At 38.9% G+C, this 16789-nt stretch overlaps 1 protein-coding gene across 1 annotated transcript in view; it reads left to right on the forward strand.

Annotated features, from left to right (window-relative positions):
• The window catches only part of LOC117495266 (BMP/retinoic acid-inducible neural-specific protein 3-like), a 51226-nt gene extending 36129 nt beyond the window's left edge, over positions 1–15097 (forward strand). The window contains exons 5-8 of the mRNA XM_034146422.1: positions 3073–3178; positions 3588–3824; positions 7389–7611; positions 13143–15097. Of these exons, the coding sequence (XP_034002313.1) occupies positions 3073–3178; positions 3588–3824; positions 7389–7611; positions 13143–14259 (1683 nt within the window). The 3' untranslated portion in view covers positions 14260–15097. The remainder of the gene's footprint in view (positions 1–3072; positions 3179–3587; positions 3825–7388; positions 7612–13142) is intronic.
• Positions 15098–16789: the final 1692 nt, after the last annotated feature.

The following is a 16789-nucleotide window of genomic DNA, read 5'->3' on the forward strand; positions in this document are numbered from 1 at the left end:
TTAATAGATCACCTAACTGGTAATAGAAAATAACACATTCAGCTTGAGTGTAGCTGTGTATCAGTTATCTGCCTGAGCAGCTTCTAAAGCTTCATTTGTGCCAAGAAAATGATTTCCTCCTGGCACACTGCTTGTTTATTAAAATGTGAGCAAGCAACAGATCCTATAACACTCTGTTAGGTCTGCTGTCATTTAGCTATTGTTTACGTGCATAAATTCCACTAGAAATTAGCTTTTCTCTTACTTCTTTTTTGCTACACTGGTGTTAAGAGTTATGGTGATTCAGGCTTCTGCAGCAAGGACACAAGCGATGTTTACTGGGCTTGTTTATAAAGAAAAACAACAGCTTTTAAACAATCCGGACGATCCCTGCGGACACAAGTCACTGCTACTGTCCACAGGCCTCCGCTCGTTCATATCTCTCCTCAAATAAACACTAATTTCCCGAGCAGAAGCCTGGTGGACAGAGTTGTCTGATGTGCGTCAATTGATTTTTCTCTCCTACTCCTACGTGGTTGAACTTGTTCTGAGTAAATTAACCTTACTCTGAACAGGTGTGATAAACCGAGTCACCTCTCCGCCTCCAGATGGTTCTTCCAAATCTCCCAGTCATCACAGATTTTCTTTCGCTGTGTCTTTTGTGTGGATTGAAGCTCTCCAGTATGATATAAAATCCCTAAACCTGCAGGAAAGCTCTTCATTGCTAATTATATAGACATAGCTGTTGTGTGACAGATTGTCAAATATACAATAATTCCTAAATGTCGCATTAAGCCTACATAAATAAGACGTCTATATCCTCCAGGCTGGCTGGTATATAACCCTCTCTGAGTGCCAAACAATCAACTTCTGCCAACATGTTTGGCGCCTTTCTTCGTGTCACTGAACCGTTTCCTTATATTATACATGCGTTCTCCTTGGACAAGAGAAACTCATGCTAACCAAGTGTGCTTTAATCCCTCAAGCTGTAGTCTGCAGGTCTCCCTTGAAAAAGAGATCTATGATCTCAATGGGACCAATCTGTTTAAATAAAGGTTTGAAATGAAATGAAATTAGTTATATCATATTCTCCAAACCTCAGAGTGCTATTTATGCTCACACCAAGACTTTACACCTCCCGCTCGCTCAAGTTTCCTCTGGGAAAAAATGTTCTGTGGTGGAACTTGCTCCAAACTGTTCCTCCCTTCACCACATTGTCAGACTGTCATTGTGCAAACCGCACCCCTACAGAGAGTGTTAACAGAGGTGACTTTGACATGATTGAAGTAATCACACCTGGTGATAATAATCCTATTCTAGTTCAACTTTTCCACAAAATCACTTAATGTGAGCTCCTATTATACAACTGTGACAGGGCTTTGTGTTGTGTGCCACTGATTAAGTGAACAAAGCCAGTTATGTTGAAGGGTTACCTTTATAATCACCAGCAACAATTTGGAACCAATATCATAGTAATTTACTTTAATTTATGTGGAGAAGTTAGCATCACAATTATCATCAATAATACTATAAGCTACTTTTAATGAAGAACTCAAACTTTTAAATGGGCAGATACAGTATATCCAAAGGTATTCACCCTTGCTCTTAGCACAAGTTTGTAATTTTTTTTTTGTAGGAATGATTCTCAGGATGGCAATGTCAGTTGGTCGGACAAACCTTGGTAAAGAAAGAAATATCTCAACAACTATTGGATGGATTGCCATTTTCAGACATTCTTGGTCTGCATAAATCATACTGACTTTAGTAACGCCTACAACGTTGCTCTAGTACCACCATAAATTCCACATTTGTAGTTTTAAAAAAAGTTTCTTGAAGACCATTACCATTTTTCCCAATAGCTTACTTTTCATTGTGTAATTGTCTGTTAAAATGTCCTTTAATCTAGTTCTTAGTTTTTTGACAAAATATCGGCAACACTTGTGATATTTAAAATGTGGCATACCAACTTGCCTAAACAAAGTGGACATCGTAAACAATCCTGCTTAGCATCAGCATGTTAGCATTGTCATTGTTAGCATGCTGTCATTTGAATTCAGTATTGAACCCCCCAACCCTAACCCTAACCCTAATCCGCTAGCATGGCAGTAGACTCTTTGTCTTGTTGAAATACTATACCAAACTGGGATTAACAAATCAATCCACCACTTGCATTGATGTTTAGTTGTATAACAGCACATCAATAAAAATGCTGTTCAAGCCCCTGGCAGAGTGATAACTACAGAAAACCTTGTTATCTTGAGAAAGAATAAATTATTCAGCTTACATCATGTAACATGCAGCCTTGATTAGTTTAAGGGGCACTTGGCCAATTTCACATATCAGAGTCTCTTTACAGGCCATGAGAACTACAACGAAAAATGTGTCTAAAGCATATTAATGTCACTTTGCGGCATGATTTGTCAAGGAAGCAGAAAATATGGCATCAATTAGAATGACATTATATAGGTAGTTCTGATTCATCCATTCTGATACTTTGTGTCCATTTTGTGTTTGAAATTGTAACAGGAGTGAAATTCGTATTTGATGGAGTCTTCTTTTAGCTGCATTTGAAGAAAAATACCCAAAACTAATTTTTTTTATATCTTTATGCCAATCCTCTCATCACATGTAGGCATGTGAAGTCTTGAAACAATATTGCACACCCCATGTAAAAGTTTGCACCAAGCAATTACACAAATCCTCAGTTGCATGTATAATTCAATAGGACATGCTTACAGCAGCATCAAAATAGATGTTACCATGTTATGGGTGTCAGGGGGCATTGTAATGGGGAAAAACAATGTTGAGACAAATTTGACAGATGACACAACTTGCTCATTAAGGTTTACTCCAGAGATATCATGACACAGTTTCCAGTCCACGTCATTCTCCTAGTTAAGATTTTCACAATACATCTCAGAATATGTAATATGTTTACAGGGGGAGAAGGTTAATCTGATTCTGCTTGACAAGTCATACATGCTCTCCCTTTTCTTTTTCCTTTATCTCACCCTCCCCCTGTTTGTAATGCCATTGGTGGGTTACTCTCTCAATATGGATTATTGTTATGTTCCTTTGTATTTCTCTCTTTAGGTGACCGAAACAAGAACAGGCCCTCTTGGATGCAGTAACTATGACAACCTCGACTCTGTCAGCTCCGTTTTGGTTCAGAGCCCTGAAAACAAGATTCATTTGCAAGGTTGGGCATCCATAATTGAACTCCTCCAATTTTTGATGGAATTGTCGCAGTGTCTGTTCTCCAGCGAGCTTATAACAGCAGCATGACTGTCAGAACGAGTTTTGCTTCAATCACTCTTTTTTGCCCATGCATGCTTGCAGAGTTCTGAAGTGAATCCAAGTAATGATTCACAACAAAAGTAGCAGCACTGTGCAGTACAAATAAAACTTTAAGTGAATCTCAGCACATTGCATGTGACGCCAAGCATATGTCAAGCGTGGCAAGATAAAAGCAGAGAAAATGAGCGTCGGCCCTTAGTGATTTACAGTTCTAGTGTACAACAGCCATTTAAACTAATTTACTGCTATACCTGAAGAGCTCCGTATTCATTCAGCCATGTGACATTTCCATGTTTTTGTTCTTGCCTCAGGCCTTCAAGCCATTCTGCCAGAGTACCTGAAGCCAAGGTTTGTGCAGGCAGCTCTCAGCTACATCGGATGTAATGAGGAGGGCCAGTTTGTGTGCCGGGACAATGACTGTTGGTGCCACTGCGCCGTGGACTACCCACAGTGTAATTGCCCTGAGGTGGCTCTGAGAGCTATGGAAGCCAGTGTGCAGAAAATCCGAGATTCCTGGAAAACGGCCAACCGAGACTTTGAGGAGTCAGGTCAGTGTTTTCCTATTTGCACTCATTCAATAGCTGTGGATCTCCCACTGACAGAAACGTAGACCCCATTGTTAGTGAAGCCAATGGGCAAAGAAAACAATGAAAACGTGGGACAAATTCCATCCAATAGATATATTGGGAATGCAACAGTACACAGAGGACTTGCTTATTAACTGTATTGACTTACATTTGGTAGATACATAACACTGGGACTTTAGATTATATACACAAGACCAAAGTCCCAGTGTTATGTATTTTCAAAGCCACACATGTCTTTTACAAATAATGTATTGCATGAATGTTAAGCACTCTTATCTATTTTATTATATCTTTGTTAGACTTTGACTGAAACATCATTGCAAAAAAATGGTTGACTATGTTGCAGCTTGATATAGATATAGTCATGATGTCATTTTATAATATCATTTTATATTGTGATATTGTGAAAAAGTATCTGCTTATTCAATTTAGAACTTTTTTAATTTAGATGTGTGTTGATGGTGATGATGATTTATAAATGAAGTTGTAAATCCAATACAGCCTGCCTTTGATTTGCAACTATTTCCTCAGTGGCTTGATACAGGCAGATATATTAAAGGCATCACTGACTCAGTAGCATGGAAAATCTCTTGACTGTTGACAAACCTATCATCTTACAGTGTACGTTGTCACAACACCTCACACTCTTCCTCGCCACTCAAACAACTACCTTTGGCTACCATTTGAGCCTGGCTGTGTGCTGACATTTTATGGAGAAAATCTCGATGACCAGAAAATGAAAGGGTAGCATTTGCTGTCATGTGACTAGGTCAACAGTGAGTCAGCCAAATTAAGGTTTTTCAGTACCGTATAGGGAGGAAGCTGTCACACCTCAGAAACAAAGCACAGTTGCTGGAATCTGTTAGAAGCCTATGATGTAACCTCTGTAACACTTTAACACTTTCACATTTTACAAGTGAACCATATTTTCTGTGGGTTTGGTCAAAACCGCAGCTAAATATTGTTTTGTTCACTTCAAGATTCCAGCTTTAGCTTTTTGCAAGGAGATTACATTTTTTAATCTGGTTCACACAATTGGATTTTACCTCAAATCTTAGATACTCAAAGAAATAGCTCTTTCTGTTTTCCAGTCATTATTGAAACTGTGAGATGTATCCACAGGCTCTCAGGGCATCTTGCTGTTTCAGTCGTTTACAGCCCAGCCTTAAGCCGTTCTTTGTGCACCTCGATGGCTCAGTGTGTCATTACTGGCTACATGCTTCGGTACTGAGGACAATTTGATTAGCACACAGCTGGCAATAACTTAAGCAGCAAGGTGCCCTGAGAACTGTGGTTGCAGTGTTGTATTAAATAAAGAAAAATAAGTAAGTTCCTTTGAAAAGCTTGTATATTTTATATAATGGAGAACAACTAAGATCAGCCGCAAATAGATTAAAAATCACAGTTACTTGATGGCGGACCTCATTTGCTTTGACCTTTTACTGTGTGATGCTTTAATTTGGAAAATGTATTTATATGGATAGATCAGTATCTACAGTTTTAAAAGCTTTCCTCACTACTACACTTGTGTTTTTCCCCTATGTGTCGTATAAGATATTGGTTGCCTACATTTTCCTCGGGATGCATACAGTTTTTATCTTTCTATATATATACAGTTGCGGTATAGAATATATCAAGTCAGTGGGTATAACATTTACGGATCTAAGAGTCTATATGAATCTTACAATTAACCCAACATCAAAGACCAATAAATCTTTATTCGCAACCTTATAATTTAACAATCGGCAAAAGCATTTTGATACACATCGTTACCATCCAACCCTGATTTATATTTAACAATGCCCAGAATCTGTCTGTACTTGTGCTCCTCCAAATCTCCCAGTGTTTTCTGTTTTTAAAAGCATACCTAAAGGGGAGGGCTGTTAGTTTCCTGGGTTCAGCTGCTGACAAGATAATAATGGTGGGCCGAGAGTGAATTCCCTGGGATGAGGGATTGTTGTCTTGGTGATAAAATAATGGTCGAGCTCAGCAGTAACTCTGAGTTTCAAGCTGCCGCAGAAAACTGGACACTATGAATAGATATAGTAATAGTTTTGTGTACTGCACTTAGTCAATATATTCTCTTGAGCAATAATTGTTATCATGATTTAAGCTAAGATCTTGATCTTGAGATCTGTGTAGCTTTTAATGCAATGAGCATGTACTGCCCCCCGATGCCCCCTTGGTGACGTTGACTGAGCCTATTTCGAAGATGTAAAGTTTATATCACCAAAAAACAGTGGATGTCTAATTTTCAGAGAATGACTAATTAAATGTAATAGGTTTTTTCAGGGGATTGGTTGACAATAGGAAAACTATTATCCATTTAACCCCCAATATGATGTTATAGTACAAATGTCAAAAGCTAACATCTGAACAGAAGTCGTTAAATCAAATGATTCACCCCCTGAGAATAGCTCTCGTTTCAAAAGGCAGGCCATGGAAAGCTCCCCCCAAACACTCTTTTCATATATTTTATTACAAGCTGTTTAATCAACTTATTAATTTCACAGGAACATGTAAAACACCTTGCATAATCACCAGGGAAGCCATTGGCACTTAATTGGTTTTATAATCAGATACTGTGTTATCAAGATAACGTGAACTAATTACAAACAGTGCAGTCATTTTCTCATCAGTGCTGCACTTCACATTGATTTTCCATACAACCGATCATGACAACGATGACAATATTGTTATTGAGTGCCTTGGAATGTAATCGGTTTGCTGTGCTGTGTGTGAGCACTGGTTTTAAAAAATGGTTTCCTTGTTTTTGTTCAAACAGAATAAGCCCTGGAAAAACGGTTTGCCGTTCATTATAGAGTAAAAACTCACTTACCCAGCCTTTTTGCATTAAAGTGGACCTATCATGCTATATTATAATAATATAGTGTAGGACCATACCTATATAAGGCATATTTATACTTTTTTTTTTTCAAAATACCAAACAGATCATGCATTTTAGCCATGCCTAATTTCGCTCAATTTGCACTTATTTAGCCCTGTTTTTGCAAGGGCTGATTCTGTGAGAACAGCACCATCTACTGGCCTGGCATATGTACTACAGCGTCTCCAGCGCTTTCGAACGGCAATGGCCGTGGCTGTCTCCTCCTGATTGGTGGAGTTGGCCCAATAGCCGTAGCGCCACCGTCCTGACGTCAGGACAGTGTTCAAATCTGGATCAGTTTTTATCAGATCCGTTGCAGCCCCTTTTTTAGAGATTTGGGTATGGATAGAGAGGGTTGTGTTTTCTGACACTTGGTGAGTTCCCTGGAACACCGGGGACACATATTCATGTATAAAAGACGTACACAAGTGCATTTTGGATGATAGGTCCCCTTTAAAGTATGCATCAAACAGGTCACATCCAGTATGCCCTAAAGCCCTTCAGCACAGATGGCCTCCACAAAGTAATTCTCTCATTTTGGTTTGACTAAATCAGCCAAATATAGTTGGAAGGAGGTAGGAGAGTTAGTTTGGCGGAGTAGTGTCAACTCTAACATTTCATGTCCCCCTGCCTTGCAGATGAGTTCCAGAACTTCGTTCGAAGGCTCCCCACGTTCTACGCCCTGAACACATCGGCCATCCAATACTTCTGGAAGGCGGAGCCGACCATCCACCAGCGCTACAAACAGCTGGAGCTCAGCACCCAGCAGCTCCTGAGCAAAGCCCAACGAATCATCAACAAGCTATTCACCCTCAGCAAGAGGTGTCGCACTCAGCCCAAAATCATTATGCTGAGGGAGAGGTGAGAAGCTGATAAGTATTCCTGCTGACTTTCTTGTTAATTCGGATGTGCAAGTGTGTGTGTGAGGTTGTTCATGTATGGAATTAAGCACAAACTCCCAAAGCCTGCTGCCACGTTGCGATTCCTTTCAAGCAAGCTCTGAACGGCAATGCTCATTTATTTTCTTCCGCACACGCTTTGCTATGCCCTCAACTTCGCATTATGCTAATAATGCACACAATGTACTAGCGCTTTGATATTCCACCGAGGTCCTGCTAAAGTGTCACACCTTGATGACTTGGCTGTACTCCCAGCACAGGTCTCCTCTACATGCAGGGAATCAAAGCCACCCTCCTGTGAAATTAAAGTTTGCTGTGTTTTAAAAGAATATGCTAAGTTTGGGAGATGTTCCTGTTGGTTAACTAGCCTGAGATGAAATCATGGACAAAAAAGGGTTTTCCTCGTCACCTCAATACATCATTCAATCTATTTTGTTCCTTACACAAAGTCATTATAGTCTGCAGACTCCAAGCTTATGAAAAATAAATGTGATTTAAGCAGTGCTGTTAATGCAGCCAGGCTCATTTCAGGGGCTATTTCAGGTGAAAAACTCTGCAAATGGGATGTTAGCTGCATCAATCTCATCGCCCAACACCAAAGGGAATATAAACTAGTTCATTATTTTTCCCACATTTTCCCATCACTTATACAATCATATCAGACCAAACATAAATGCACAAGATGGATTGTTAACCTCTGTTGCTTTAACTCCTTTCTTATGTTGGCTTTCTTGTTTACTTTTTAACATAGCAAAGACCAATGCTTTAGTGTGAGATATTAGGATACTTCTAATGATGTAAAGCCTGTTTGTCCCTTATAGACTGCACCAAGAGTTTAGCTACCACTGAACAAATTGCAAGTTTGGTCTCCTGCAGCATGTATTTTAGGGTGATCATGTTTAAAGGTGCAAATATTTGACACAATGGACACCATCTCTCTCTTTGGTGGTCATTTGTTGTCTCTTTGTAGATGTTTTGTGTCACTTTGTTGTCATTATGTGTTTATATGTGTATTTTGCATCACTTTGTGGTCATTAGGTGTCTCTTTGTAGTCAGTTTTCATTTCATTATTATGTGTATCTTCGCCTGTACATAATTAGGTCGCTCAGAAATCCATGTATTAGTAGGACGGATGGAGCGGTTATACAAATAACCGTTAGACATAAGTAACACCTAAAATGGACCAATTCTACAAAGGAAACGTCATCTGAAAAGTCTGAGAGAGGACACTGTGAAATCTATCGGTGAGACTATAGCCAGACACAGTGAGAAATAGATAGATAAATGCGTATGCATTACACCGTTACTTTATCTCCTCTTGGCACCACAGAAGAGTAGCAATGCAACACTTGTTTACCTTTCACACTACTTTTTGTATACCTAAAGTCCCCCATTTTTCCCCATGATTCTGAATGGATCATAGCTACTCTTATCTAGTACACTATGATTGAATGAGCCAGTTATAGTCATTGAGTCGGCAGTTTTACCAATGAATAATATTTTCAGATCTGAAACCAAGAACATATATAATTGTTGAAGCATATATTAACCTATAACCTACCTAATATTGACTTATATTCCTTTGAATGTTGTAAATTGCCTCACTTGTGGTTCAGCATAGTTACATTATCTGTCTTCTAGTCTTTTTGTTAGGCTGTGTTTTTGTTTGTCTGGTTTGGATTAATTGTTTACAGTTTTCATTTGAAAGAGTTATTCTAGTCAGATGCAGAAAGACTCTCTGTTCAAAAGCAAGTGCCAGTACATGTAGCACTATTTAATCACAATGAAATAAGATGATGCAGTTATAAGTGACTTGTAAGTGATGAGTTGATAAAAAGGCACATCCATAAGTGCCTCTGCATTAAAACTAATATAAATCTCAACACTTCAGCTTGAGAGTATCTAGAGGGAGCAGATATAAAAACATATATTGGGAGTGGGACTAAATACTTAAACTGGATATTTTGGATCCTGCTGTGATGTAACCTGGTGCTCTCAAAAGATCTTAGCAGGAGTCCATTAGTTCATTAAAGAGGTTCACATCTATGAACTGTGGGAAATAATTTATTAACTTTGCATTTAAAAGTTCTGCACAAAATGCTGTGCTAAATTACCTGTCAAATGTTGACAAGGTCTGTAATAATGCGCCATTTTACTGTTTACTGTACACGTAAACAATGTACAATGATTTTCCATATTCTACAACATATTTCCCTATAACCTTGCATTTAAAGACCTTTTTAATAGAATATATATTTTCCTTTTGATTGAAAAGAAACGTTTATGTATCTCTGCATCAGTATGAAAAATAAGGAAAAAGGGGAACAGAAATATGATATGCTTATGACTTATCCATTTTAAGGGTTCTACAGTAGATTAACTCCCTGGTCTGGAAATAATAAAATAGTAATGCTTTTTTCGGAAGCTGCACTGTTTGAAATTACAAGGTGTCAGAATATTATCGATGGAGCCGCCATACTAATGTTTTTTTGGTTCATTAAGCAAACAAATATTGCATCTTCTTTAGGGGGAAAGTTTTGCTCACTAGTGGAAATTGAATTGAATTGAAGCAGAAGGAGAAAGTTAGTGTGACGCATTGATCAGTGTGAAATGAGCTGGCAGACAATGAACAGATTGCAGAGTGAACACCCGGCTTCTCTTTGGCCCGCGCTGCACACTGCGTCTGCACGACAGTTTACATGTCCTGCTGACACAATGCGCTTTATGGTGGTGGGGAGGCTTCCTCTCTCTTGCTGTGCACAGCCCACGCTCTGGAGGTGAGATATGCTCAGCTGACTCTAACTGATGAGTTTCAGAGGAGCTGGGTAGTGTTAACACATTGTATCCACTCATGGTTCGCACAGATCCTTACAAATACTTAAAAGGCATTGGTTTAATGAATCCTAAATGGTGTTAACATTCATAAAATCAAACTTCTCCCAAAACATGGACAGTAGGATTGCATGAACCATTTTTTTAATAACATTTTTAAATCTAAAAACCTATTAAAGGGTCCCTATTATGCTCATTTTTAGGTTTCATAATTGTGTTTTACTGCCTCTGCTCAGTTCTTTTTGCCATCGAGAGCCCAGTGATTGGTCTGTTGTGATTGGCAATCTCAACCATTTAAAGATATCCCGCCCCTTAGCTTATCACAAAAAATGTGTTGGAGTGCTACCTAATGGAAGCGGAAGTTTAACATAGTGATGTCACTATGTAGCAAAAGTAAACAAAGTACTATAATTGAGGCATTTTCAGGCAGGGGGGAGTGTGTGGGAGAACAACTTGTGAACTTTGGGATTTGGGAAGACCCCAAAAATTATATTAGAGCCCCTTTTAAAAAATACATAATTCCTCTTGCGCACAGATATTTAAGGGAGTGGAATAAAAGACAGTGTTTCTCCAATTTGTGTACTGCATAATAAATGCAGCAAATCAGACACATTCGCAGTAATTGGAGTCTGAGAGTCTGAGATTGTAAAATGGTTTTATGTTTAAAATACAACATACAAGTGAACTGAAAATGTTATCTGCTTGTATGCAATTGTACTTATATCATCACAAAGCATACAGTAGTATGGTGTTATCACAATTAACTTGGTATGTCTATGCAATAATGATGGGTTCCGGTAGCCGAGGTATTAATGTTACTTTGTAATACAGTTAATTAAAAATGATTGCATTCAAATATGTTGTATAAAATCAAACAAAAATTATTATTCTATTAGAGGACATTCTGTGTTCTGCACTGATTAGCTATGTGGAGCAGTTTTCAAATCAGAGCTTCATATAAAATGTATCAGAATTCAGTCATTAGTTGAGTTTGAGCGTTTTGTTATAAATGATTGCAAATTGCTCTCATCTGTTCTACTTGGCCATGGCATGCTGTGTGCACACACATGCATTTGAAAGTTTTCATTGTCTCATCACATTTTGGTAAAGAAAAGTCAGCACCACACACTGCTATAGTAATTATTTCTGTGTATAAATGGGAAATGCACTGATGTGGACCCTATTTAGAAGTGCTACAAAAATGTCTTATGTTTGCTCTAAACTGGGTTTGTAAAGTTGTGAGAATAAATGTGGCTCACTTTCAATGACTTTGATCTAATATTCATCATTAAAGATCAAATTCACTGTGTGTTAAATAGTTAAACAACTGCTGGGAACAATGTTCAAAAATATATTTATTGAATGTAAACTACTGATACCTGCGCTTTTGTTTGCCCTAATTTCATTTAGCAGCTGCAAATGACCAAACTAACAAAACAGCTTACTCTGCACAAGAACAAAAGGAGGGACTCAGAAATGTGACAGATGTGGAACAAAGTGAATGAAAAGACTGATCTACAACATTATATTCTTGGCATGTTGGCCATCTGCTTTCTTTTTTTAACAAAACAAACCCTTTCTTTTACAGCATCAATCAAAGTGTAACAACAAAGCAATCAGAATCCAAATAAAAATGAATTGTTCTGCTATGAGCTTATCACACCAGGAGGTATTGTCATTTGATGAAGCAAATTAGCTAACTTTTAAGTGCTAAACGAAAATATAGAGCTAAGGACTGTTATTCTTTAACATTACATCTTTAGGTTTTATATATCTGACCAAAGAATATGTGGGCAGAGAAGCATTTCTTGAAGGATTTTATGGTGCTAAGTGGTTTGAATGTGGGCTTTGCTGAGCTGATGTGAATCTCTGGAGAATATGAAGCAATTCCAATCTGTGTAGGATGGTTGACCTTCAGCCATACTGCCCTCACCCACGTTGTTAGATTAGGAAGCTGACTAGGGAGATGTTAGACCTCTGCCATGTTTTTATTATTTTGCAATTAAAATGGAAACATACAGTACATCTCAAATCAATGATATCACTTTTCTTGCAATTACGACACAAGCTAAAGGTTAACTGGTGTTGTACATAATTAAAGGCATTGGTTTGATCTCATACATCACATTTAGCTATAAGTTTTTTTAGAGTCATTAAACATGTTTTTTTGTATTACATAACTGTACTGAACATATCTTTCTTATTAAGTCGTACTACAGTTTAAAATGAAAACTAAGTATTTACATTTTGAGGTGCCTTAAAACTGTTTTCCGGTTCCGAGCAATGGTTTTATTACATTTGATTTGAATCTTTTTTGGATGTGTAATGAAAGTAATTTTGTGTTTACAGAAAGAGAAAAGAGAGAACTTGATAATTAAACTCAAAATTATATTTGTTATGTTTTTAATTAACTTGTTTAAATATAGATTAAATAACAAAAGAGGCACGAGATGAACACTAATATAACATAAAATGAAAGAAAAGAAAAAGAAAAACATGTTCTTACATTTTTGTTTTCATTTAAAAAGACCTAGTTACACAACTCTACTTACTATAATTGTATTAAATCCCATGTAAAGTTAATACTCGTAATCATGTGGTTTTGAGTAGCTTATCTTATATTACCGGTAAATCTTACATACTTCTATTTTTATTTAACAGGCCCTTCACCTACTGGCTGAACTACATCCTCTCCATCATGTACTGCAGTGAGAACAACCACATCGGTTCCTACCTGGAGGACACCCGGAGCTGCTCCTGTCCCTACGAGCACCCCCCCTGCCAGGGTGTGATCCCCTGCACGGTGGGCGAAGGCACCTCCTGCGCCTCCTGCTCCTACGAGAACCGCTCCCGCTGCGCCACCTGCAACCAGGGCTACATGCTGAGTCAGGGCCTGTGCCGCAACGAGGTGCCCGACTCCACGGATCACTACATCGGCTTCGAGACAGACCTGCAGGACCTGGAGCTGCGCTACCTTCTGCAGAGACGTGACAACCGCATCAGCATACACGGGATCTTTGTCAGCAACGATGTCAGGCTGAATAACTGGTTCGACCCGTCATGGCGGAAGAGGATGCTGCTGACGCTGAAAAGTAATAAATACAAGTCAAACCATGTCCACATGCTCCTGGGGATGTCTCTACAGATCTGCCTTACCAAGAACAGCACTCTGGACCCCTTGCTGTCTGTGTACATCAATCCGTTTGGGGGGAGCCACTCGGAGAGTTGGATCATGCCCATTGAACAGGACAACTACCCAGACTGGGAAAGGACTAAATTAGACCTTCCCTATGATTGCTACAACTGGACTTTGACTTTGGGCAACAAGTGGAAAACCTTTTTTGAGACGGTCCACTTTTACCTGCGCAGCCGGATCAGAGGGCCCTCGAGTACCGGGAATGGAACTGTATATTATGAACCCTTGGAGTACATGGAATCGGGGAAAAATCTCGGCTACATGAAGATAAACAGCATCCAGGTGTATGGCTATAGTATGCATTTTGACCCAGATGCGATCCAGGACTTGATTTTACAGCTTGACTACCCATATACTCAGGGATCGCAGGACTCCGCCCTGCTGCAGCTGCTTGAGATCCGGGACCGGGTCAACAGGCTCTCCCCGCCCGGAGCTCAGCCTCTGGACCTTTTCTCCTGTCTGCTGCGCCACCGGCTCAAACTGTCCACCACGGATGTTGCCAGGATCCAGGCAGCGCTGCAGACTTTCAGTGCCAAGCAGCCCAACTCGTTGGAATACGAAACTACCAAATTATGTAGCTAATAAGTGGGCAGGCGGCCAGGTGCACAGATGGCGGAGCAGTTATCACACAGGCATGATGACGGTTAAGAGCAATTCTGGAGTCGAGGAAGGGGACATTTGGGGGACATTTTTGTTGTCGTCATGGATCTCAAGAGTGCATTTTAGATCCTCATGTCAGCTTTTCGTATATATTTGTACAACATTGTAGATTTAAGGAGCACCAAACTTGCCTCATACTGTAGCTTTTTTTCTTTCCTCTACGGATGAAAATAATAACTTTGACAGTTGATAGTATAAGTTTCAATCTCTGCCATCACTGATATGTTGCCAGTGTGATGACGTTTGTAGGTTGCACACATTTAAATCGCTCACGTACGTAAACAAAAACTTTTGCTGAAGTATTACCCAAGCAATGTAAGCATCTCACAGATATAAACATCTCAACACCAGCATGTTTTTTTGTTTGTTCTTTCCTCATCACATTTACTCCCCCCCAGTACAAAGATAAACATACATCCTTGTTTTACTACCATTGAACTCCCTTTTTAACCTGGAACATGATGGGCACCTCATTGTTTTCAGCTTTCCATTCAATAAACTCCTTTTTTTTTTAAACTGTACTACACATTTTTGTAAGAAAATGACAAACAACAACTCAATAAACAAACAAAAGACAATGTATTATTCCAGATTTGCTGATAAAAACGACACCATGATCACAATATATGTTACATGTGCTTTTATTTTTATAATGCTGTTGTTTGTGAAAAAGTTAAAAAAAATAAAAATAAAACAGTGTCTATAAAATGTATAATACAATTTGTTAATACACTAAATAAAAACATTTTTATGTGTGGTCTATAGATGGTGAACTTTTCATACAAGAAATACAAGGACTTTTTCCCAGCAGCTTGATTGCAGCAGCTTGTTAAGGTCATTAATAACACCTGTGCTTTTTCCGCTATGGCACATCACTGTCTGTCGTACATGGTCACATTTTATAAAAAGCATTTCAGATATGTTTCTGTTATTCTGAGGTGCTTTCAAATGCATCTGGATCTGTTGTCAGGCTACTGACTATTCAAGGCCAAACATGCAAATGCAAAGGCTTAATGGTGGCTGTCAAGGGGATAAAGGTTCTACAACTCAAAACATTTCTAACAGAAATGCTCCAGCTTCAGAAACAGGGTGTGTCTGAATCGCGAGTAAAGCTGCTTCAGAGCCACTATTTCAAGCATACTACGTCATCGAGTGCCGCCGAAGTACTGTTCCAATCTCCAGCATACTTGGAAATCTACCGAGCCCGGCGTACTCCGTTTGGAGAAATATCGAGGCTGCACATGAGTAGACTCCGCGGTCTTAAAATCCCCACAATGCTTTGCGCACGGACCAATTTCCCCAAATCTGTGGCGGAAGATGTAAGGCGGGGCCTCTCATATGACGCACACCTGCACACTTGCTAGCGTGTTCCACACTTCGTTTTCCGAATGCCAGGAAGTATTCTTGACTCGCTTCTGAAGCAAGATGCTCGGCAGACATGTGCTACCAAGCAAGCGTACTCGCGATTGAGAAACACCCACAGTGTCAATTGAAAATCACATACGGAAATTCAAAAGCAATACTCTTAAATGCACTTAAAATGTTTGCTGCAAAAAGCCAAAACAGAGAAGATCAGCTTCTAGGAGGAGCACTACAAATACATTTAAAAAAAAGAACAGATTTTCAGAGCTTATGATGATTATGATGACATTTATTTGGACAGGTCGGACACAAAAAAACCTAAACAAATATGTAATGTAAATCTATTATAGATACATGTTCAGATAACATATGCTTTAAGAGGAATGATTTTAAATAATAATATATCTTTTTTGGATGAAAACAGATTAGGTTATTGGGAATCCAATTTCATATTTTCTTTGTGATTATCACAATTTCAAGATTAAATCATTGTAAAGCTTAGGTGTTGGTTACTAGCTATGTTAAAACATATTTAAACATTGAATTATCGTATAATAATATTAGGCCTGATGTAATCATCATGCACAATAAAAAAGTTGCAAAGTTTACTATCACACTTAACATTTAGCTTAAACATATTAAAGCTGGTTGTAAACATTGACTGGAGTCCACCTGTTGTAAATTCCGTTAATTGAAAGCCACACACCTGTATATATGAGGTATCACAGCAACAATGCAAAAAAGAGAAGCATGTTATCAAAGGACCAGCCTGCATAGCTCAGAGTCACGGTTGTATCGAGGCACAAAAGAAGATCCTGCTGCATTGGAGGTTGCAAAGAACACAATGGGCTCTAGAAAAGTACAAAACCAAAAGTACTAAAATGTTCCTATAATGGAAACCTGGTTCAGAGTGTTCAGACTGGACAGTGGCCCAAGTAAACAGTGAAGGCAATGCAGGGGTGGTTTAGGGACAACTCTGCTATGTCATTGAGCCCCAGCCATAGCCTGAAACCAATCGAACATAAAAGTGCAGGGAATGGCAGAAAATCCCTACTCAAGGTGTGCAACGCATCAAGGCTGAAATCGCTGC

The sequence above is a fragment of the Trematomus bernacchii genome, unplaced genomic scaffold, assembly GCF_902827165.1.
Source record: "Trematomus bernacchii unplaced genomic scaffold, fTreBer1.1, whole genome shotgun sequence".
NCBI lineage: Eukaryota > Metazoa > Chordata > Actinopteri > Perciformes > Nototheniidae > Trematomus > Trematomus bernacchii.